At 39.9% G+C, this 23,128-nt stretch overlaps 1 protein-coding gene across 1 annotated transcript in view; it reads right to left on the bottom strand.

Moving 5' to 3' along the window:
- The window catches only part of LOC6541645 (Down syndrome cell adhesion molecule-like protein Dscam2), an 81,326-nt gene that overhangs the window by 38,077 nt on the left and 20,121 nt on the right, over nt 1-23,128 (bottom strand). Inside the window, exon 3 of the mRNA XM_001968603.3 lies at nt 2,890-3,088. Coding sequence (XP_001968639.1) covers nt 2,890-3,088 — 199 coding nt within the window. The remainder of the gene's footprint in view (nt 1-2,889; nt 3,089-23,128) is intronic.

The following is a 23,128-nucleotide window of genomic DNA, read 5'->3' as shown; positions in this document are numbered from 1 at the left end:
GGTATAGGCACTCATTTTTTGCACTGCAGCAGACAGCGAATCGACTGAACTCAGCACAGAACTGCCCGCTAACCTCCTTTAGCCGCCAAAACCGCATGTCCTTGTCTAGTTGATTTTTTTATTACTACGAGTATTTTTCTATTTGCAGCTGCTTCCCCTGCCTTCCTCCACTTTCTGCGCAGTTTTTGGGGCCAAGTCTCTGGCGATTTGCTCATTTGCAGCTGGGATAGATAGAATTCTCAGGACACGTGCTCGGTGGAAATAAAAAAAGTGCAAATTATAAAAACTGCTGGCAAAGCGCAGTCATCGTCATCGTCATTGCCGTCGCTCTGGGGAATCCCCTCAATTTTCCACCTCCTATCGGCAAATGAAAAGCGTTTTAAACGAGCCGCGGAAAATGTGGGGGAAAAGGACTCGTGTCCTTGAGCGTTACAACAAAAAACCAACTCTAGAGGGATAAGCAAAAGGCCCCCGGCTGCCTTATTCTTGTTGCAATTTTCAAGTTTATCCCCAATAGTCCTCTGGCTTTATTTATATGTATCATCCCTCCTCCTCCCCCAAAAAAAGCTCCTCCTGCATTGCAATTTGTGCCCTCGATTCGCACTTTTTTGTTGCTCCCTTTGGGAAAAAAGAAAACTTTTTTTATAACTTTTCTAGCAGGACAGAGGACATCCTTAAACGGCCGCCAATTAGATGCCTAAACGGCCGGCGCACGGCCTAAAACTAGACCTAAAATGTTTCATTAAGTGTACTTATGTAGAACACCGGTTGCGATTTTCAATTTGAAAATTCCATTATTCGTTAAAACCATTTGATCAGATTTCACATTCTGAAAATGAATATTTCACCATCTTTTCTCGCAAGTATGCAATCGTACACTTTCCCCGGAAACAATTCTTTACATGTAGAATTTCGCATTCAGGGGAATCGTTTTCCCTTGGACTCGTGCCTGCTAAATTCCACTCTCATTGTTTCTCAATCTGTGTGAGAAGAGCATTCCCCTGATGTCTCGTTAAATTAAATGTTCAGCGAAATATTAGCCCAGAGCTTTTCTTTTTCCCTTCGACCTGTCGCGACATTTTGGCCCAGAGAAAAAATCTGTAATTCCCTTTATTTCTTTTTCTTTTTTTTGTATGTTTTGTGTGTCTTGTTTGGCATTGCCAGCAAATTTGCAGTAATTTCACTCTTGCACAGATAGGAATTTCCAGGGGGTTTTTCGGGTTGGATACTATCTTTGCCTTCATTATGTGGCCAGTTTCGTTTTAGCCTCCTTGAGCCGTGTTCTCGTGTCCTGGCTGCTGTTTCTCGTCCCGTTATTTGTCCTTGTTGGCTGCTTGTTTTCGGCTCCTTGTTAGCTTTCGGCACAAATTGCAGTAAAAATATATTTTACAATTTGCCTGGGCCCGCAGCGCGATTTCTTGGGCCCCTCAACGCCTCTTTACGCTGCTTTTCTATTTGTTGATTTGCTTTTATTGTGCCCACACTCATGCCAATGCGTACATATGGAAAATTCGGTAGTAAAATTAAACAATTTTACAGACCTCTTAAGAAAAAATGCTAAGCCACATATGCGGTTTTCTTCTCCCAATAAACACCACATTTTTTTAAACATTTTTGTATAATCTTTCTATAGCTATTTTCTCCAGTGCACCCATAAAATGTATATGGCGGTATACTAACGCTGGCATGTGGCCATTTTATTTGGCAAGCTGCATGCAGAATGAAACGGAACGGAATGAAACGGAAACGCAACGACACGGAATGGAACGGACGGAGGGTTGCATTTTCGCGAGAAGGAAGAAGATGGAGGTCCGTGTGGCACAGTTGGCACTTAAAATTTATGCGTTTCCACATAAAGAAACCAAACCGAACATTAAAAAGCAGGCGGCCAACGGGAAACGGAAGTCGCTGGCACCAGGCAAATAAAAATACAATTGAAATCTGGGGATAAAAGGGGGGCAATGAAAATGAAACATAAACACAAACACCAAGAGGCGGTTGGCCATGTGTGTATCTGCAAGTCTGAACATGCAACACGCGGCTTGACATTAAGGATTAAGCCAGGACATGGGCAATAGAGATGTCCTCACGGATCGCGATTACCCGTATAAATATATACCTTGATGGGAAACTTGGTTGGATACTATAATAATATATAATAGTCAAGGAACCTTCCTAATAAACGATGGTTTTGAAAACACAGAATCATTCCCATTTTAATAAATGATATGAAAGAATTGCTCTATGCTAAGATACCGTGGCTGTCATTCGTAGGCGTAAGTCAAAACACTGTAACGAAGGTTTTCATATTAACCATCATATTCCATTGCAAATGCAAAGCCGTAGTTACGGTCGAACTTAACTGTTTCAGACGCCCGGCATTTGTTTAAACTGCCAAGAACTTGATTTTAATTAAGTTGCCAGCCCAGTCAGTCACATGCATAAATCGCATTATCCAGGTCGGGTGGGCGAGGAGAGGAGTGTGAAACATTTAATTAACTTAACAAATGGCTGCCAACTGCTGCTGCCGGGATAAACTGTACTTGCTGGTCGGCAAAAGGATAACCGTTAATGCCACAGAAGGACAGAGGCTGCGGGATTTACCTCCACGATTCACTTTATGACCCCACACATACTCCCATTAAGGACATCAGCTTTATGGCTGGCATTTAACATCCCTCAAAGCCAGTCTTTTTCGCAATTATCATGCTAGTTGCTAGGTCGCTCTTCCATATACGCTACCAACTAGGGTTGAAATACCTTCGGTAGTAGGCACAATCGATAGTTTCAATACTATAAGGCACTGTTTTAAGATTTTTACTTCACAAGTAAATAAGATCCTTAAAATATTGTATATCTATGCTAATCATATTACTGCAGATTACTCACCTATAGCCGGAACTCAACTGCACTTCTCCGATGGCTACGTTATCGAATTGGGCGGGATTCGCTGTCCAGCGGGTCCAGAAATAGGTGAAGTCATTCGCCTCATACTTGTCGTTAAACCGGCACTTGAGGGTTAAGTCGGCGTTCTCACGTGTGTCAATAGATTCATCGGCCAGAATCGTGGAACTCAGAGCTACGAGTGCTGCAAAGATAGATATAAGCGAATATAAAATATAGTTTGCAACAAGTTACAAATCAAAGGGATTTTTCTCTTCTCATGATTGCAATTTTTTTTGTGAATACAAAAAATATAAACATTTTTAATTTCTAACCACCACGCAAAACCACTTTATCAAATTTTCATAAGGCCTAAATCGAAAAGATTCATAACTTTTCACTCCAAACCTATACCCCCTGACCAGAAAATAAAACCGACGACATAAGAACTTTTCCAGTATTCATGAAAATTTTATCAGCTGCTGCTCTTTCTTTGCCAAAAGGAAAAGCAGCAAAATCGGTTTAAAATAAAAGAGACCGTAAGAAAAACAAAGTACAACGAATTTTGTTTAATTCTTAATAATGCATTTTACCTCAACAACCCTGCTCTAAACTTGTCAAGAAAAAATGAACAAAATAAAAGGGAGTGCTTCGAATAAAGAAAAATGAAAACAATTTCCAGTAACTTTTTTCACATGCTTAGGCGACAAAGTTTCAGATACATTGCCTACCTTTAAGCGCACCTTGAACACATGCGTATCCCAAGGATTCAAGGATTCGGTTTGCTTCTCACACTTCATTTTTTCCTTTTTGTCGACCCCTGGCGCATTGCTCTTACTTTGGCGCGTAAATTTCGAGTGGAATTTATAGCCGCTTTATATTTGGCATCAAATATGCATGAGGCGGCGTTTAAGCCACTCCAAAAAAAAAGCGCAAAAAAAATGTTTGAGAGGTAATAAATTTTTGTATTTGAGCTGCAGCTCCAGACTGTATTTCAGTCTGTGCTAAATTTAAAGATTGTTTCGGTCTGTTTCGCGGGATTTGCATTAGGGCCAATAGTCGTTAAAGTCCCAAAGTTATGCAGCCCATGAAAATCGCATTAAAATTAATTTGGCACTTCGCTGAAGCACCTAAATATCCTTATCTAATCCGATGGATAATAGCATCACACGTCAAGGTGGCAACTCTGGCGACCAAAAGAGCCTTCACTTCTCATTTTGCGCCCGAGTTTTCTATCTTTTTGGGCCGGGAATTTATGTCAAAAGTTTCGTTTCTTGTTATTTTTCCAAGTCCTGGGCGCTGTGCCCATTTCATTCATTTATTCTGGCCGTCTCTGTCTGCCATTAAAGTTACTTTTGTGGAGCTTTTGGCCTGGTTGTCAACGCATTTCTTTGCTCATTTCACTTGACTGCTTAGCGGGAGGAATGACGAGGGAAAGCGCGGGAAAAACCCGGTAAAATCAGGGGTAAGACAGAGAGAGATAGAGCTCGCGCTGTCCATTTTCACAGGATGCGTTTCTAATTAAAAACTTTAGACAGAGAAAAAGACGAAGTTCAGCTCGCTGCACTTAGGCAAATTGCCAGATGTTGTCCTGTTCCACTGAATTATGCTCCTGAATATGTTGGGTCAACTACTAAAAAGCTGTGAAATGTGCATTACCTTAAGAACACATAACAATCTGTGGGATTCTTTTTATCATTTTAATATTTAATTTCTAATCTTGGATTGCTTACTAAACTTGTGTATTTTTGAATAAGAACTTATATTTTTTAATTTTTTCATATCCGTTTTCCATAAAAAATACGTAGTCCGGAATTTTGGTTTTAATGAAATAAATGAATAACGAGCAAATCTCAGCGAATCCTTACTGGTTCGATTACTTCTTTATTGTCCGACATTAAGAATTCACAAAATGTTAAGTGCAATTAATGGGGCGAATGCAAAAATGGTAAAAAGGCAATAGCCAACCAACCAGCCACTTGCAACTAATTAAATTATCGTTAAAGAAGGCGCACGAAGGAAGAGCTGAAAGAAAAATTTCCTATGATTGCTCGAAATTAAAAATAATATGCAAAAGGAGCGACGATTGCAAAGGCAGCTCAGTAAAAGTCTAAAAAACTTAATTTCCGCTCAGGACTGGGTCAAGAGCTAACAAATTTATCGCAACTAAAAGCTAATGGAACCTAAAGAAAAAAGCTAAGTTATTATTTATGTATTTCAAAAAAAGTTGCTCATTAACTTGGAGATAGGAAAAGTTACGTATTTCAGTATAGAACAGGTACTTCAGTGTATAAAAATCCTTTTCGATTGCATTTTTATTCTACTCAAAAATAACAACCATTTTTAAGAGGCGAATTGAAAATGTAAAGCATTGGTCCAGAAAATGATCCAACAATACAGCCCATTCGCATCATCAGGTTAATTAGTATTTTCCGAGATTTGCGGCAAAGTGGAAATACGCATATCAGTTCAAACGCAGCAATAGAAGTTCGCCTAAATTGCAAGAGCTGGAAAATTTTCTAGAACATTTGGTCAACGGCCTCTGCATTGGGCATTGTTGTCTCTTTGGGCCAAGAATTCTCAGGCCAACACCTTTTGCTACAGTGCAGCTTCTGTTGCTGCAACTACAATACGCAATTATGACGTGGGAATTATATTAAAATGGAAACAATGACGAAGGCGAAGGGGAAGGGGAAGGGGCCAAAAGCAGCAGATGAGGTGGGAAAACCCAAGCTGTGAGCCCTTTTGCGGCTGCCTTTGGGGAAACTCGAGAACTAAGGGAGCGTAGAATATAGGAACGAAGAGCGTACACTGACAAAAATAAAAGTGAAACTATGAGAGATTTCTATTTGTTGAAGCGTTCCCAATCACTTATTGATCTCATATAAATTACACAGATCGGTACACCGTTTGAGCTCTGAGGTAATTTTATTTTCAGTGTAGAACCCGAGCATGAGACCAATTCTACGGCACTGAATTTTGCCCTTGTTAATTGCATGTTCTGCATATCACTTATAAATGCACCCACACAATCACAGCCAGTCAACTTCGCACTTACACAGACACCTTGCCTCACATGCCAGCACACATACACAAGAAAGAGACGGCGTCAGGGAAAACGACAGGGATGGGTATATGTATGGAGCTACGAAGACGAAGACTTTGGGAAAAGTTTGCCATAATTGGATTTCAGAGTTAATTACCAGCATTGAATTTGGCCATAAAATGTAAGAAATACCTAGACTCTCCCTGTCTCTTTCCTTTACACCTCTATCTATCTTATTCACACACTGATTACAAAGTAAGTTGGCATAGATTTTAGAGTTTAATTGGAAGCAAAAGTTGGTAAAATATTTTGTGTTCTAGTTACAGACTATAACAAGTAGGAAATTAGATACGCAAAGGCTAATTATTTTATTTTAACTGTTGTTTTCACAACAAAGGTTTTTTGTTAAATCAACGCTAAGCTAAAGTACCTTAAAGTGTGAAAATCACAGATGAAGTAATTATTGCTATTTTCTGATTGTTTTTCCTAGTTTCTTTAAGGTTGAGAATGCCCTCATTGCAGCTACAGATATAAATACACAGAGAGTGAGAGGTCCGTAAAGTTATGCATAATATGGACACAGCACAGCGAGGAGATGCCAAAGGACGAAGGACCAAAACCAGGAGCAGGACCAACAGAAGCTTAGGAATTATGTCTTATTATTTTGCCTGCAGCCTGTGGACGAGGCGAAGAACAATGGCAAATCACACAGCCAGGACCAAAAGCAGGACTCTAAAGCCGGCAATCGGGTTGTTGTCCTGGCACTGCACCAAAGTCGCAATCTCAACGCCTCCATTCCCTGTCTCTCCGCCTGACTTGTCTTTAATGTCTTTATGCTTCGGCCAAATGTTGGTTGCTCTGGAGAATCACCACACAGGGAGAAACATCCAAGTTAGAAAGATAATTGTCTACTCTCTAAACTTATTTTGCAGTACTATTATATGAAATGTTATAGAATTCAGACTTAAAAATAATATGAGCACTCTGAAGAGTCAAACTAGTTTCCAGTTTTTCGCTCTCTGCACAAACTACTTGGCCTTTTCTTCGGTCCTTGCCAACTCTAGAACCCTTTTGGCCAAAAGTAGAGTCGATAAAAACTGCAAATGCTCCTGCTCCTGGCCCATAAAATGCAACATAATTTTCTTATGACTCACACAGATAGACAAAACGGAGAAAAAAAATCGCTGCGAGCAAAAAATCAAACCAAACGATTCCAAAGAGGTAAGAGTGGGTTAGGTGTTAAGGGGTTAAGAGAAAGAGTCTGAATCCGCTACTGTTACAATGAATGTTATCTGTTTTAAACGGCGCTCCCGTTTATCCTGGCCACCAAAAAGCAAGAGCCAAGGCAAAGCCCAAATAAAAGCAAAAGCCAAGAGTCTGAGACAGCAAAAGTCAACGAAACGGAAGAAGATTGCAATTTAAAGGCGGCGCAAAAGGAACGTGGGGCCAGTGGTGGGTTAAGGTGCGGCAAACCGGTTTTTTCTGTGTCTGCAGAGGAATACAGAGAAATATTGATGGCCAAGTTGCAAGCTCCTTGGGCCAAGAATAAAAATAATACGAAGAAGCCTCAGTTGCGCGAAATCAGAAATCTTGAGAACGGGCTGTCGTGAGCAACGTGACAACATTTATGTGGCACACTTAACCCATTCAAAGGTCTGTAGAAGAACGAAATAATCGAAACTTAATCTGACTCAAGTTGGTAGCATGGCTGCATTAATTCGCTATTCGGGTTTTATTAAAACGTATTGTCTGAGGAGCGAGTTCATCAGCACCGCAAAACAAACACTTATTTACATGTAAAATATTGAATTTAAGGGAAAAGATTATAAGTAGCAACATAAATATCATATAAGGAATATTTCTCAGATATTTATTGCTCAATAATTGGCTAATTTTCGTATAGGGAAACTCAATTTAAATTTATTTCCTTTAGATAAGTAATACCGCAAGAAATAAACACGAATAAATTAGGCCAGCTGTGGGTTAAACGCAAGAGAAAATCGCATGTTGCAGCTGTTCCACTGCGTTCCTCTGGCGGCACAGAGGAGGTGGGGCGACAGGGGTTAAGACATCGGCAGATGGGGACACCATTATCTACCTACCGTTATTTCATTACAACTTTTGCATGACAATGCGGAAAAGTGGGAGAACATAAGAAGCTGCAAACGAGAAATTCTCTTCTCTTTCTTCGGTGAAAAAACAGGCACAATATTCGCAACCAAAGTCGAGGAGATATACAAGTTGCATCTCACAGAGGGAAAAATATCTACATGTGTGTATATATGAAAAGGCAACTTTTTTTTTGCAACAGCAGCGGCATTTATGCGTTTTTATGCAGCGGGCTCCAAATTGCTTTGGCCAAAGTGGAAAAACCAGTTCGAGTTGCAACTTTGGCTGCACGATACTCACATGAAACCCCTTAACCCCCGGTCTTAACCCTCTGGTGCGAATGTGTGTGGTTAACATGGCTTAAGAAACTTTTGTGCCCCAAAAAAAAAAGAAATATAAGCAACAACAGATAAGTTGCAACTTTCGAAAGTTCCACAAGAACTGAAATGTTTTCGTAGCCCCTTATTCTTGCTGCCGCTTTTTCTTGTTTACAAGAGACCTCCTCTTGCTCTTCATTCTTTTTTTTCCTCCTCCTTTTTTTGGCATACATTTCGGCAAGGAGCAGTCGAATGAAAATGCAATTTTCAAAAGCAAAACAAACACTTGTTGATATGCTGCCGAAGAGAAAGGGGTCGCAGCCGAACTGGTGTTGAAATATTAATAAATAAGCCTCGCAACTTTGGCAATTTTCGCCAGCTAGCTCTAGGATTGCCACCCCCCCTTGACAAACCGCAAAACCAACGAGCCAAAGGCAGCTGAAATTTTTCTTTCTGCCACAAAAAGTTGCACATGCATGGAACGCATCCCCTGCAGCCCCCTCTCTCAACCCTCTGTCGACCAAATCAAAAGCGGGCCAAGTGCGCCAAACTTTTGCACTCGAAAAAGCCCAGAAGAGAAGCCAAAGCCAAAGAAGGCGGAAAGGAGAAAAAAACGCAAAGGGATACAGGAAAAGTACACCAAGAATTTTCCTTTTTCGCTGTTGACTTTTGGGTCAGAGTTTTCCCCCTATTTCCCCAACCCCGCCCTGCGTATCACTTTATCAACACTGGGGAAAATTCAATTTCACTTGCCCATATGCAGGCGATGGCAGTGCCCCGGGGGGCGTGGCACTTATCATATTCGCGCAAACTTTTGGCATTGCAAAGTTCAACACTTTAGCAGGTGGAGTTTATTAAAAATGCATTCGAAAATGAAGCGAAAAACTGGGTGGAAAAATAGAAACGGCGAAAGAGAGTACAGATAAAGAAAACACTTGGGAACTCCGACACTAAGAAATATAATTAGTTAGCCAAGGCATTTGTCTACTTTAGTATTAAAATATTAGTAAGTGAGCCCAACAGAACTCTTAGAAATCTGTTAACCAAATCAAACAAACAGTTTCCTCCTTTGCAGTAATATCGCACTTATTTCTTCCACTGCACTTCATAAATTGCCTCCAGCTTTGGTGACCACTTTATCACTTGGCACTCCCCAGATAGACCCACACAAAATGCAAACAAAAAACAAAAAAAAAGAAGAAAGAAATGAACAGCAGCAGCTGGCGAAGAAATAGAACAAGTCGAAGTAGTTTCGCTTGAACTGGAACTACTGAAAAATACCCCAAGGCAATCTGCAAGATACTTTTGTATCTTTTGTGCTGCCACTGCACTGGGATTGCGGTTGTCCGCTGGTAATGACCAGAGCACGTTTTGTTTTCCGGGGTGGCGGCGGAGGGCTGAAATATCTCCGGCAATATTTGAACATTTACGCTTCATCGATTGCAGTCCGCACAAATACGGCAGAAAGTATCTGCTGGATAGATACGAAGGTAGCAAAGTTTGCTGGCCAAACAAATAAACCACCAGAGAGCGGCCAGCAGAAACTTTTGTTTACCCAAGTGCAGGCGTACATGGTTGGGTGCATAGAGCTTCTCATTCCTCGCAGTCAAAGCCGAGAAGAAAAACGATAAAAAGTCAGGTAAGGAATGGCCGGAAAACCCATTGCTTGACCAACTCCAAGTTGTTGACAATCTTCTCGAGTGAGTGGGTGAGCAAGTCTTCTCCAAGGGTGAAAAGATTTTCTCATTACCGGGGAATCAGAGCTTCAGCCACGTGGACACTTTTCTCACAGCTAATTAAAATACTTCATTTATTTTTTCTTTTCCTTCTGATTGAATCCGTTGCACTTGGAAAAGCAATTTGCCATTTTATTTACAATGCTCCCTGCTCGGTTATTCTCAATTAAAATTATCACATTTAATGAATTTATATACATATGTATATGCCTGACCATACTTCATTCAAAACATTTGGTTTGGGGGCAAAGACGCATTCATATCATCGCTTGATTAATGATAAACAAATAAATTAGGCATCGTTCTCTGTGTATAACATTTTGTTTGTATTTAATATTCCTTTATGGAAGCCACACACGCTCTTTGATTCAGTTAAAAATCAGCATTGCATGTCATAAATATTTCTAAATGCTTTGCTTCTGTTTAAACACGAAAAAATCAACAACAGATGAGCATAAGGAAAACCTGTATCTTCTTGCATGCAAACGATTTTCCCTTTTTCCACAAAGGAAGCATCATTCTAAGCACACAGGAAACAGGAAAGAAAAAGAAGGAAAGGCACCAAAAAAAAAAAGGAAAAAAAGAACTTGGAGGAAAAATCACTGGCAATTTGCATAAGATACAATTGAGTGAGTGTCGTTTCTTTATATTTTCCTTCTCCATTTTTTGTCCTTTCCTGCCGCTTCCTTTTTTCCCCGATTTCCCGTTTTCCCCTACGCCCTGCAATATCTTGAAGCTCGTGTAATGAATTATCATATTTCATGTGGAAACGAGTGAGGAGCAGCAACAACAATGTTTGTATTCAAATTTGCGCCGCCAAAGTGAAGTTGAGACACAAAAGGGGAGCAGACTCCAAAGAAATGCCGCAAAGTATGCCATAAAAATATATCCACGCAACCCAGAGCAGAAAACCAAGCTCAACCGAAGACCATAATTCACGAATAACACACAGATACGGTGAAACTAATAGATACATTCTTTACTAAAATCTGTTATTTAAAATTAAAATTGTAGATTTTCGTTGCATCACGCACACTTGAATTAATGCCATGCATCTGATGTTTAAGTCATAATAATGAAAACTATCTCTTCCACACCATTTTATCCCTTGCTGTTGTCTTAAATAGAAAACCAGATTGAGTCGCCGTAGGAATCTCCAACATTCCTTGTTGATATGGGTCGGCACAAGGACTTAGCAGCTTTGGCTTTGGGAAAGGACGAGTAGTTCTGCACCCACAACAGCTGTTTTATCCGAGCTCCCTCCTCGTTTTTTTTATCCTTTTTCCACTGGCATCCAGAGAGATCCTGGGAGCCCGGGAGACACTGGGAATATGTCAGCAAAGCCTCGCTCATCCTCTGCATTGTTCCCAGTAGTAGTAGCACTCGCTTATAAACCATCCTGTCCCGTGTCCCTTTCATGGCATTTCATTCATTTGTCCTGCGGTTCCCAACTGCAGCTTAGTGGCAAATTCGCCGCGCTGTTTCTCTATCTGTATCGCAATTTTTGTTGCCCCAACTTTACGTGTTTTTGCGTGGTGCAAATTTAATTTTCAGCCATGCCGGCACGCCCACTCACACTCACACACACACACCGCCGCCCCCTTGAGCTTCCCCTTTACTTTATTTACTTTTTTTTTTTGTTCGCCCGCATTTATTTTTATATACATTTTTTTTTTTGCGCCAGAGTTTGGTTACTGACCACTCGACAAGCTTTTCCACGCTTGTTACTCATGGAACTTGGTTTTGGCCACGGCCGCCATTCACCTCGTGTTTTTGATTCCGAATGCTGACAAAAGAATTGTGGAGCAGCAGCTGCGCCTGGAAAAGCAGGAAAAATCGCTGCGAGGGTGGAGTCAACGGCTGGGGAAAACCACAGCAGTTCATTTGGCCAGCGCCTTTCGGATTGCCAAATTGCATAACCGACCAAACTTCAGTTTTGGAACAGGAATTTTGGGTCAGAAAGTTGCTGGAGCACTGAATCCATAAACAAAAAATTGTACATAAAAAAGGGGTTTAGTGGAAAAATCTATATTAATTTTGTTTGAGTGTTTGTTAAATCCCTTCAAAGATTCTGGAAAGAGAAGCTAATAAATCGGATCTTATACTTAATTTCCAAGCAATCACAAGAAAAAATGGCCTGGGAATGTGAAACAAAAACGAAAGAAAAGGAAAACTTTTGGCAAAGCTACTGAGGGAGATTTCTTGGCCCAAAGACTCCTTTTTTCCCCAAGATTTTCTCCACTTCTCACTTTCCCCTGCATGCACGCGTTGGCAATCTTGGCAAGTTGATTATTTTTTAAAGCATATTTCAAAAAATCTCCTCAGTTTTTCCTGTTCCCTGCCTTTTCTGGCATTTCCCTTCCAGTTGCTTTGCGTTTTGCGAGTCTCGGCGCTAAGTTGGCGCTAAATTAAAAACTTTTGCATTACATATATTGCACGAGAGGATCAGAGTCGTAGTCGCAGAAATGCAGCTGGGCAAAGCTCGAGGGAAACGCACGAGGAGTCTGGGGGAAAACAAGCTCCCTTCTCTGGTGCATTTTTCACTCAACAAAAAGTTTGGCTCGCTGTTTTTGCCGCTTGTTTTGCTCAACTTTTGCTGCTACTTCTGCTACTACTGCTTGTAAAACCAATTCCGAGGAAAATGAAAGTAATTTTTCCCATTTAGCATTAAAATATACATATAATAAAAGTCAGAGGGAGTCGAGAATGCTGGCGAAAAGGGCAAGATAAAAGGGAAAAGGCAGCAGCAGAAGGAAACTTCAACAGTTGCTGACAGCAACAAAATGTTTGCCATTTAAAATTGCAATGCAATAATACTAAAAATCATCATAAAAACGCTGCAAACTATGCAGAACATACGAGTATAGTGGAAGGAAGAAAAATTGGCGAAATGATGGAATAGCGCAGAACAAAGCATGCCACCATGGCGTATACACAATTTACATCGCTCTGCCACCGGAAAACTGCACCGAAAACATCGAGTAATTAATAGGTGGAACATCATCGAGGGTTCGAAAGTTACCAAGTGCATCGTAAAGGAATTGGGCCAAACTTGGCTCCCAACTGTTGCTTGGGAAAGTTTTTGGCAGACTTGAAAAACTGCTCTCGAAATATATGGTGCAAACATTAAAATTTACTTAGAAAAGTGAAGGAACTTTAGTTTTCCACGCATTAGCTTACGGAATATGTGTTTCTCAATATTAAAGTGATTACAAACGTGAATGATATTGTTTTACTTAATCATGGTTTGAAGTTTTTTTTGTTTTTTAATCATGGTGAAGTTTCCAACGTGTTAAGTATCTCCATTCTGCCGGACATTTGTCAAGCCGCTGCTATCAAGGAAAACCACTCGGAAAACATTTACGAGCCGCGCCCAAATCGCATCTATGGGCTCGAAATGGTTCAATAAAGCAGCTTTATGGCGTGACATCTTTTCACGCAAATGCTGGTTGGGCTATCTCCATTTTCCCAGCCATTAGGAGCCGCTTACCTTTTCGATTTCCCCTGCTGACCACTTGGGCGGTCGGCTATTAATATTATCTGTATGGCACGCCAAACCAAAAGTGCCACAATAAATTAAAAACGAAATACCCAACCGAGAAATTAGAACTCCTCGGATACGAAATCGAAAGCCCCCAAAAACGAGGTGGAAAAACAAAAAAACCCAATCTCCTCTATACGGGCCAAAATCCCCAATTTCTGTGGAAGTCCCGCTGTTGCGACACTCAATAAACCAGCGATAGACATGAAAATGGAAAGAGATGGCTATGGGTTCACTGAGAGAGATAGCTATGGGTAGTAAGAGCGAGATAGGTGGAGAAAAGTGGAGCAAATGCATGACAACATTTTCAGTTGTTGGTGTCGCTCTTTTTTGGCAGCTCTTGCAGCAGCTCTTTCCACCGACACAAAAGTGAAAAAACCAAAAACAAAAAAAAACTACCGGCGACAATAAATTTTCCAACTGTTTTTCCTGTCGTGTTCTTCTTGTTGTTGTGCGTCAAGTGACCCACATTATTTTTGGGTTCTTCGTAAATTTTTTCTGTTTTTTTTTGCGTGCATTGTATACCAGTATTTGTATGTCCATGCAGTGGGCAGGGATTTGACAAGGGTTAAAGCACAATGACAACAACCACAATGGCAGCAACAACAAGTTTAGAAAAATATCACGAATAAAATTGTAACAAAAATCAAGCAGCATTGCATTCGCCCTGCTGTTTTGAACTTATTCCTTTTATTACAACTTGGCCCGGGGTCAAGCTCAATTTGTTGGCCAGATATTTCTTGAATCTGTTCGGAGATAGAAACTTTATCATTCGCTAGGTTGGAGATTTTCGATGATTGTGTGGGGACCTTTCTCAATGTTTCTAGATTATATTCCGAGTGATTTTATTAAGCAGGAGATAAAATATGTTGCAGCAACAACAAGGACGCTATTAACATTTAGCATTACTATCTTATCGCCTTCAGATGTCTAACTAAAATGATCGGTGATTTCTGTGACACCATGAGCATAATAAACATATTTTGCGTAAGATACCTTAAACTTCCTTAGAGTTAGGTCCCTTTACACTCATTTTAATTGCTGTGGTCCGGAATTGAATTTGGTTTTCATTTGGCCAAGACCAAATCTGTATTTAAGCCCCATTTACACTGAACTCGCATATATGAGCTTTCGGCTTTGCGTTTTCCACACTCACACTCACACTCACAATCCAAATGGAGGCTTAAAGTCACAGGATTTTTTTTGCATTTTAATAGCCATTTGCGGCACTTAAAAGCCCAAAAGCAAATGGGAAAATGGCAATTGTCAGACGGGGCTTTGTTCTTTTTGCTCTCCTTTCCTGTTGCACTTACTCATGCTCCTGTTCTGTATTTTTTTTCTACAAGTCTGGCTCCCCTTTTGCACCTGTTTAAATAGCCAAGTTAGTTGCGCAGCTAATTAAGTCAAGTTTATGCAAGGAAAGGGTCCCCTGCTTCCTCCTTTGACCATCGGTGTTCGCACATTCTCACCTGGTCAAAGTCCCCATGTCCCTCTTTTTTTGCTTTTTTTTATAGTCCTTCATCCACTGGTGGCGGAATCTAATGGTTTTGTTGCTCACTTTTTTACTGGATGCAAAAACAAAGTCCCTTCCATTTATCTCCCCATTATGTCCCCTCAAATGTCTAATGAGACTGAGGCAAGCAGACCACATTGACAATGATGGATTTGCTCTGGTTAATCAATACGAAATAAAGCGAAAAAGAGGAGGGATTGTACCCCTAATGGAGCAGAACCCAACCCTGAGCCCCAATGAAACCATTGGGCCATTCTGCTCGGTTTTTACAGGGGAAACATTTTTTTAATTTTCAGTGCGGACATTTTACGGCTTTGGTCAAAGTAAGTGCCAAAATATTTTCCCCACTTTTACACGGATATTTTATTTAAACATTTGTTGTCTTCCTGTTTTGTTTTACGAGAAAATATGGTAGAAGTTTTTTAATTGCTTGGACGCTGCAGAACAAAAAGTTTATGTTTCACTTTAGGTGCAGACATTTTTCACCCAAAAAACGATTTGTGGTCTTCGAGTTGATTTTCGAATTCTCACAGGCTTCAAGCATCGAACTTGGTTAGAAGTGATTTAAATAAAATATTTATAGAGCCAAGTTGACAGAATGGAGAAGCTTAATCAGCTGGGTCGACAAAGAATTATGTGTGAATCTGGGCATCGAGAGGCTTGGGAAAAGTTTGGGTATGTATAAATCGAAATAAAACGAAGACGATGAACGCAGACATTTAAATTTGCATATTGCTCTGCTCAACACTAATTGAAATTCATTTACATTTAAGCCAGCAATTATGTGGATTTTCCCAAGCAAAACAATTTGTAAATGATGCACAAGATAAAAATGCAAAGCAAAGACAAAAAATCTTGGAAAATTTGCATAATTTAAAACAAAGCTGCTGCAGATGAATGACAACTTAATCTTTCCTTCTGAGGCAGAAATTATGAAACTTTAATCTGTTTTCTTGGCCAGAAACAGAGTGCTCTGAAAATCCAAAAACTCCTGCTGCAAATTAGACAAATATCTTTAACGCACTTTGAGCAAATTGTTTGTGGTTGTGTAAGACGGCAAAACATAACGCATTTATATACACATACTTGTATTTAAGATGTAATCCCATAATCGATGCAATTTATATACGTGTGTGCGTTTAAATAAATTGCATAAGAGACGGCAGACTCTTCATCTAAATACCCGTTGTAATGCAATCAAAAACTTTGTTAAGCGCATTATGAACAACCAGACAAGTGGAGAAAAGTGAGGAAAAGTGATGGAAAACTGGCGGAAAAGGGGGTGGCAAACGACTGACCATGGCTATCTGCTCATTGTGCATGAAGTTTACACGATTTTTGCTTTACATCTCATTCACCTGAGATTGCCACATGTGTTGCCCCCTCGTCCAACGCCAATTTTCTTCACGGCCAGCTGAGCAGGTGGAAAACCGAAAGTGAACCCTCACACAATTTGCTCAACAAACTATAATTACCATCTCTTCTTCAATGGTCAAATATTTGGCCACTTTCTCAAATAATTTGTACTGCTTAATTGGGATATTAGTCTAGACTTCAAGATATATGTACCTACTTCTGGCACTACACAATTGCTATCAAAATAATTCCACAATTAGGTCGGAATCCTAAGGAGGCTTGTTGTGCAATATATTTCTCTACCACTAACGACGATTGCATAATTTCTTTAAATTCGAACAAATTGAGTTGCCCCAATGCCCATTTCAAACATTTAAAATCGTTTGGTTGTATTAAAATTCAAAAGCCCATTTAACCGAACGATTAGCTTTCGTTTGACCGCGAACAATTTACACGAAATACCAGTTTATATGACAAATGCTTCAAAAGTGTCATTCCTGCATAATTTAATTTGTGAAATATTTCAACAATTACAGCGCAAAACGGCGATTGTGTAATTGTGCATGCGAAATTTGTGCGCCCAAAAGTCAATTTAGTGTAAAATTTGAAGCGCTTTTCGGTTTTTTTGGTCGCGCTCAGAACGGCCTTAAAAATAGGGTTGAAACATGTGTTCCAAGATAAAACAGAAACCATCGCGAAATTTATGCACATGATACACAAGGTTGTGTAATTTATCCAACCGAAATGCTTCTTGCAAGCCCGCAAAGAAAACAAGAGGCTGTGTCTAAATCAACAATCAAAATTTCCGAATAAACGTACTTGAAGTACCCAGAATGCGAGCGGAAATTTTAAATAAACAAAAGTCCCGTGCTCTCGATAAGTAAAATTAATGTAAACATCGCGTTAAAGTCGGAGCAGCAAATTTTCTGCTGAGCAACTAGAAAAAAGTCTACGCCAAAGTGAAGCGTAATTAAAAAGAGCCAAAAAAAAAGCGAAAAAGAGGGGAAAAATAAGTACGAGAACCGGGAAACGTGAGGAGCATTTTAGTGCAGGGAAAATGTTGCAGCAAATTGAAGGCAGCACGCAGCCAAATGATAAACAACAGGGGAAAAGTGCAAGCTGCAAACTCCAAACTACGGACTCGACTCCCGAAAAAGTTGAGACAAAGAGCAAGCCACGTGCCAAAATGTATTGCATACTTTGCGGCGCAGACAACAGCATGTTGCCACGCCTCCACGCCCCCACGCCCATCACTCATGCACCAGCACATCACGTGCACTGAGAAAATATTTTTAAATACCCAAAATCTCCGGTGTTCGCTACGGTACTATCGATTGGCATATGTGCAGAAAAGCTCGGGTTTTTCTTGTACAGTTTAGTAGAAATGAAAATATTTGAATATTTTTTCGTGTTCCCTGATATTTTGCCGTAGCCTTTCGGGTTACACCAGGGTTGTCATCATCAACAAAGTAATCATGCATCGTCGTCTGGCGTTAAAAGTTTGCCCAGCTGTCGGCGTTTTTTCTCCTGCCGAACCATCCTGTGTTTTTTATTCCTACTTTCTTGTGCCTTCTTTTTTCCTGCACTGCTGCTGTGCAAAATTTTATTATTAAAATGCAAAATTGAAAATGGCAGCAACGTGCTACAGAAGTCTAGAGTGAGTTGTGGGCCCCATATAGTTGATGCGTGACAGTAGAAGGCGGGGGGGAAAAAGGATACTAAGGCAGCAGGACGAGGCACTTGAAGCTGCTTTGATATTAAGAAGGAAGGGAGCACACTAAGCGTCCTTCCTTTGTTGATTCAATTTAAGTTTCACTCAAAGCTATAAACAAAATTGATTTTGCTAAGCCCGCTTACACATATAACCTCAATCTGTATATTCCCCTTTGGTCCAATAAAGCGAAATCAAAGCTTACCTGCAAAGAGAAGATAATAAAAAGAGTGTAAGTAAATTGTATCAGATTAAAAGCGAAATTATTCTGCCAAGTCACTGGAATTTGCATTTAATTAAAAGATTACACACTAATAGAGGGGTAACCAAAAAAAGTAGAAAAGGAACACAAAGTCATTGGTTGTCACCTCAAAAAGCGGGAGTAAAATTTCATTTAATTACACACAATTTTCCCAAGTGCTTGGAGCGAGATGACACGAGGGTGAGCGAAAGAGATGGCCATCTGGCAGGTATGTGTGTGATTTTGTATAGCTGACATTGAACAGGAAGCTCGGATTTCAAACCCAGATGCAGGCAGAAAGAGAAGAAAAAATATGTAATGGGACACTACATGGAAAATGAACAAGTGCGGATTAGGGCCAGGAAAACGAGACCAGGGCTAATAATAACATTTACATGTGACAGACGAACAGGCAACAGGGTAGAAATGGCAGCGAAGAAATATGAATATGCAGCATAATGCAGTGGGAACTCAAAAAAGAAACTCGCAAGCCGCAACACGACACTTGAAAAAAAGGGCTCGAAAAAAATATTCACCTCAAGGTGGATTTTAGATTCAACAGAAAAATGTTCGTTAATTATATTAATAAAATAAATTACTTAAAAAAGGGGAATTACAAATTTAATTTGTTTTGCATTTTTCCTGTGCATAAACAACAAAGGAACCTGCCACCAAAGAATGTTCGATGCCGAAACCCCAGGGGAAACTCAACAATAGGAATAGGCAACCGTCTTAGGTAGATAAAGAATATAAGCAAACCCAACTGCACATATTCTCTTGGACGGCGGTGTCTTTTTAGAGATGGCAAAAGTTGATAAACTGGAACAAAGAAATCAACAGAAGAAGGGAATTCACAGGGAAAACTGCTAACTGCAGCAGCAAGTGCAAATTGCAAACTGCAAACTGCAAACTGCAACTTCTGATGGGCCCGATAAGGATGACGATCCCATCTGACCCCGAATAAATATTTATATGCAGCCGTAGACCACAAATCATTTCAGATTTTCAACAGTTCCCCTTGCCCGCCAATTAAAAAACAATTTCCGGCAGATACAGAAACGAACACAATCGAGAAAAGAGGAGCCCAAATCAAATTAAAATCAAAATTAAATTTCGAAAAAGGGCAGCACACGTTTTCGAGGAGCACGGAAGCTGACGGAAAGTTGGGATGGAAATGTTTGATGGCCTAGGTAAATGTTTGAGCGGCTAAAACGAAATGAGGAATCCCAAACAAAAGCGGCAATAAAGAACAACAAGAACTACGAAAAGAGGCAGATGTTTTTTCTTTTTCCAGTTTTGGGGCAGCTGAGAAAAGAAGTGGAAAGGAAATGGAAATTTTTCGAACAGGTTTTCCAACACATTAAATTCTGGTAATTTAAGTGTAGTTTGTAAAAGGTATAAACACAAACTGCACAAAAAGAAGAGCCGAGTGATAATAGCAACTTTATTACAGAACCAATTAGTTGTCCATCTATCTAATGGCTACCTATGGTTATATAAATATATAAGTATCTATTTTAGTGTTAAAATTGCAAACTAAGATACTCTGTACTTTCCTTCTTGACTTTTTCTTTTTGGTTATTTATCTCCTTTCAGATACCGATACTTGGAAGGCCCCAAAAATAATGCAGGACTTAAATATTTGGCAACCAGCTAAGATAAAAAAGGCAAAAAAGTGATGCTGACAATGAAGACGATTATAAGGAGTTCCTGGAAGGCGTATCCTACCAAACTGCTGCCCCGTTCCATGAAAAAGCCCTGCCTCACCCTTTTTTAACCACTTTAAACTGAAGCGAACAATTCCACAGGCAGATGTTTTGCCAGAGCAGAAAAAAAAAACTTAATTACACTTTAGATTGGCACTTTAAAGCCGAGATTGAAGGCCGAAACGGCGACAGGGAAGAGATGCACATACAAAAAGGAGATCTGCGGAAGGAAGGGGCGCCACACTTTAAGTATCTTTTAGGGAAGCAGCTGCTGCAGTTGCCTTTTTATGTAAAAGATATAACAACAACAAGGAGAGCAACGACCAAGAAAACAGGTAAGAAAGCTGCAGCGGAAAATGCAACTGCCTCAGATGTTGATGTTGCTGCTGGGCTGCATCATCAACGAATCTTAATAAACGCCGGCGACAACAGCGGCAACAACAATAACAATTTATGTTTGTCTCCTTCGCTGGCATTTTTTAACAATTTGTTGTTCGTCTTTTTTCTTGGCTTGAGCGTTTTTTAGGTCAACGAAATGCCAACAGATGAGGAAGAAGCAGCAGCAGCTGGTGAAGAAGAAGATGACGATGCGAGCAAACATACACATATACACACGTATGTATGTACATCCCATACAAAAAGAGAGTTGGGCCAGAAGAAGAAGAAGCTGAAGAAGAGGCAGCTGGAAACAGGTAGGTAAACGAGGAAGAGCCAACAAGAGTCAAGTCATGGACCATATTTGTACTGCACGGCAAGAAAATGTGACCCAATTTACACAACTTAGCTCTTAGTTTATTCCAAATGATTCCAATAATTTGTTCCTTTAAGTTAAAATTGTTACCTAAAATAGTTGTATAAATATTTGAAATATAAAAGAGAATATCTTTAAAAAAACGTTATACCATTCGCATTCTAATTTTTTGCAAGTGTAGTTGTATCTGCTGTGGAACCTATTGTTGTTGTTGCCCCTTTTTTGTCTGCTGCTCGTCTATAAATCTCTTGGAGAATAGAACAGAAAGCCAAGCGGCAAAGAAGCCCCAAAGAAGCGAAGAAAAAGAAAGGAGGAGAATGATAGGGAAGCGATAAAGTCATTTGCATAGTTCAACAACAACAACGACACCAACAACAACACTAGTGGTGTATGGAAGTCGCAGAAGAAGAAGCAGCATCCCTCCACACCTACAACAATCGGAAAAGGGAAGGGGGGAGAAAACTAAAAGAAGGCCCAAACGGCGCGATATAACCTTTCCAAAATCAAATAAGAAGTTGAAAAAAAATGAAGAGGAAGCAGCGGGCAGCACAAAAGGCCAGCAACAATCAAATTTAATCAAAAACTGGGATAGTTGAAATTGGAGAAAATAAAAATAATGAGGCAGCTAAACAAACAACAGCTGAAGAGGTAGTTATAAAGGAAGTAACGATATATTAAAAAGGAGGTGCTCTAATGAGAAAGTTTTCAAACCTAGGAAGCTTTCTATAAGCTGTAGAATATATTAATCTGTCCCAACAGACTTTGTCATGAATTCAGGTTACCCAATCTAAAAGTGTTGTTAGGTTCCACTAGGTGTTGCCCAACTTCATGCCACTTTTAACTCAGTCAATCTACCAAAAATTCACCCATCGATTAATCCATCATAATCATCTGCTATAAGTCCCACTCCACTTTTAATAGTCCGTTTCTAATTTGTTTCTTATGTGTGGTGCTCGGTTTATTTGGTCCCTTGGTGGCTGCCATTCCGTATTCCTCCATCAAAAGCCATCGGAGAAGACGTCTAAAAGCCGTCACAACACATGGCAAACCATTGCCTCACTCGGCGGTAATATTTCCACACTTTTTGTATTTTTTTCCCCAATTTTTGGCTTCTTTTTTATGACGTTTCATCTTACAGATACACGAAAAAACAACCGAGTGGTCGCATGCGAAGTGGTCGCATGTGTATGGTTAAATTTGAAGATGATATTTTATATTTTAATGGTGCTTCAAGACGAGGGGCATTATACAATTTAAAAGTGGTTTGAAGCCATTTAAGAGATGCTCAGATGTGGCGATCAATGTTTGGCTATTTGTTTACTTGCAGAGCAATGTAATCAGGTTTGCGAAGTAATATACATTAAAAAGCCAGCATCCAATTATTAATATACACAAACAAGCCAGCATCCAATTAGTTAATCTCTTGTTTTGATTCTTATATCATATTTTCTCTATTGAATTGTGTTGAAGTTTTTATTGTCTAGCGCATCTTAACTGTGTCTTTTGCTTTGTTTGGGGGACGGGTTTTGAGCGATTATGAAACCGCCAGATAATAAGCCAATGTCTCAAAAATGTGATATTTTCGGCTCACATCTACATACACATCTATGCACACACATACATACTCATACATATACATACATATGACACACAAACCCAAGAGCAGGTGTAACCGAAATCATCATTAACAAAAGAAGTCGAACGAGGCAACGAAGTTGAAAAGAAAAAGGCCAAAAAGGCGCTTAAAGTTAATTAGTCATTTTATGGGCTCTGCGAGATATTTTTGGTCATCGACTGGCTCTAATGGGAATTTTATAGAATTATGTAAATGCTGGCAATTCCGATTCTGACCTGCTGCTGATAGGCATTTGATGGGCCACAGAGACAAGGGGCAAAAGAAGTTGAATCCAAGAATTCCCAGTGCGAGGCTAATGCTAATTGCGCCCTAAACTTCCCAGAAGAAATGGAAATATAAATTTATAATTTATGGGAGAATATTTATTTTTTGAAGCAGCGACTTGTCCGGGGAATTAGCTACAAATTAGAAAATGATGTGGCTTGTCCTCCTCTGTCGCGTGTCCATAATTTTACCACACAAAAAACAAAAAAAAAAATTCGAGGAAAGCCAAGGAGGATCCTTGAGTGAGAGGCAGTCACTTTGTTATGGCACCCAACAAATCCTTGGGCTACCTGGGATTTTCCCCCACAATTTCCCCAG

The sequence above is a fragment of the Drosophila erecta genome, unplaced genomic scaffold, assembly GCF_003286155.1.
Source record: "Drosophila erecta strain 14021-0224.00,06,07 unplaced genomic scaffold, DereRS2 tig00000055-arrow-pilon, whole genome shotgun sequence".
Lineage (NCBI taxonomy): Eukaryota > Metazoa > Arthropoda > Insecta > Diptera > Drosophilidae > Drosophila > Drosophila erecta.
This window is presented reverse-complemented; position numbering and strand designations above follow the sequence as displayed.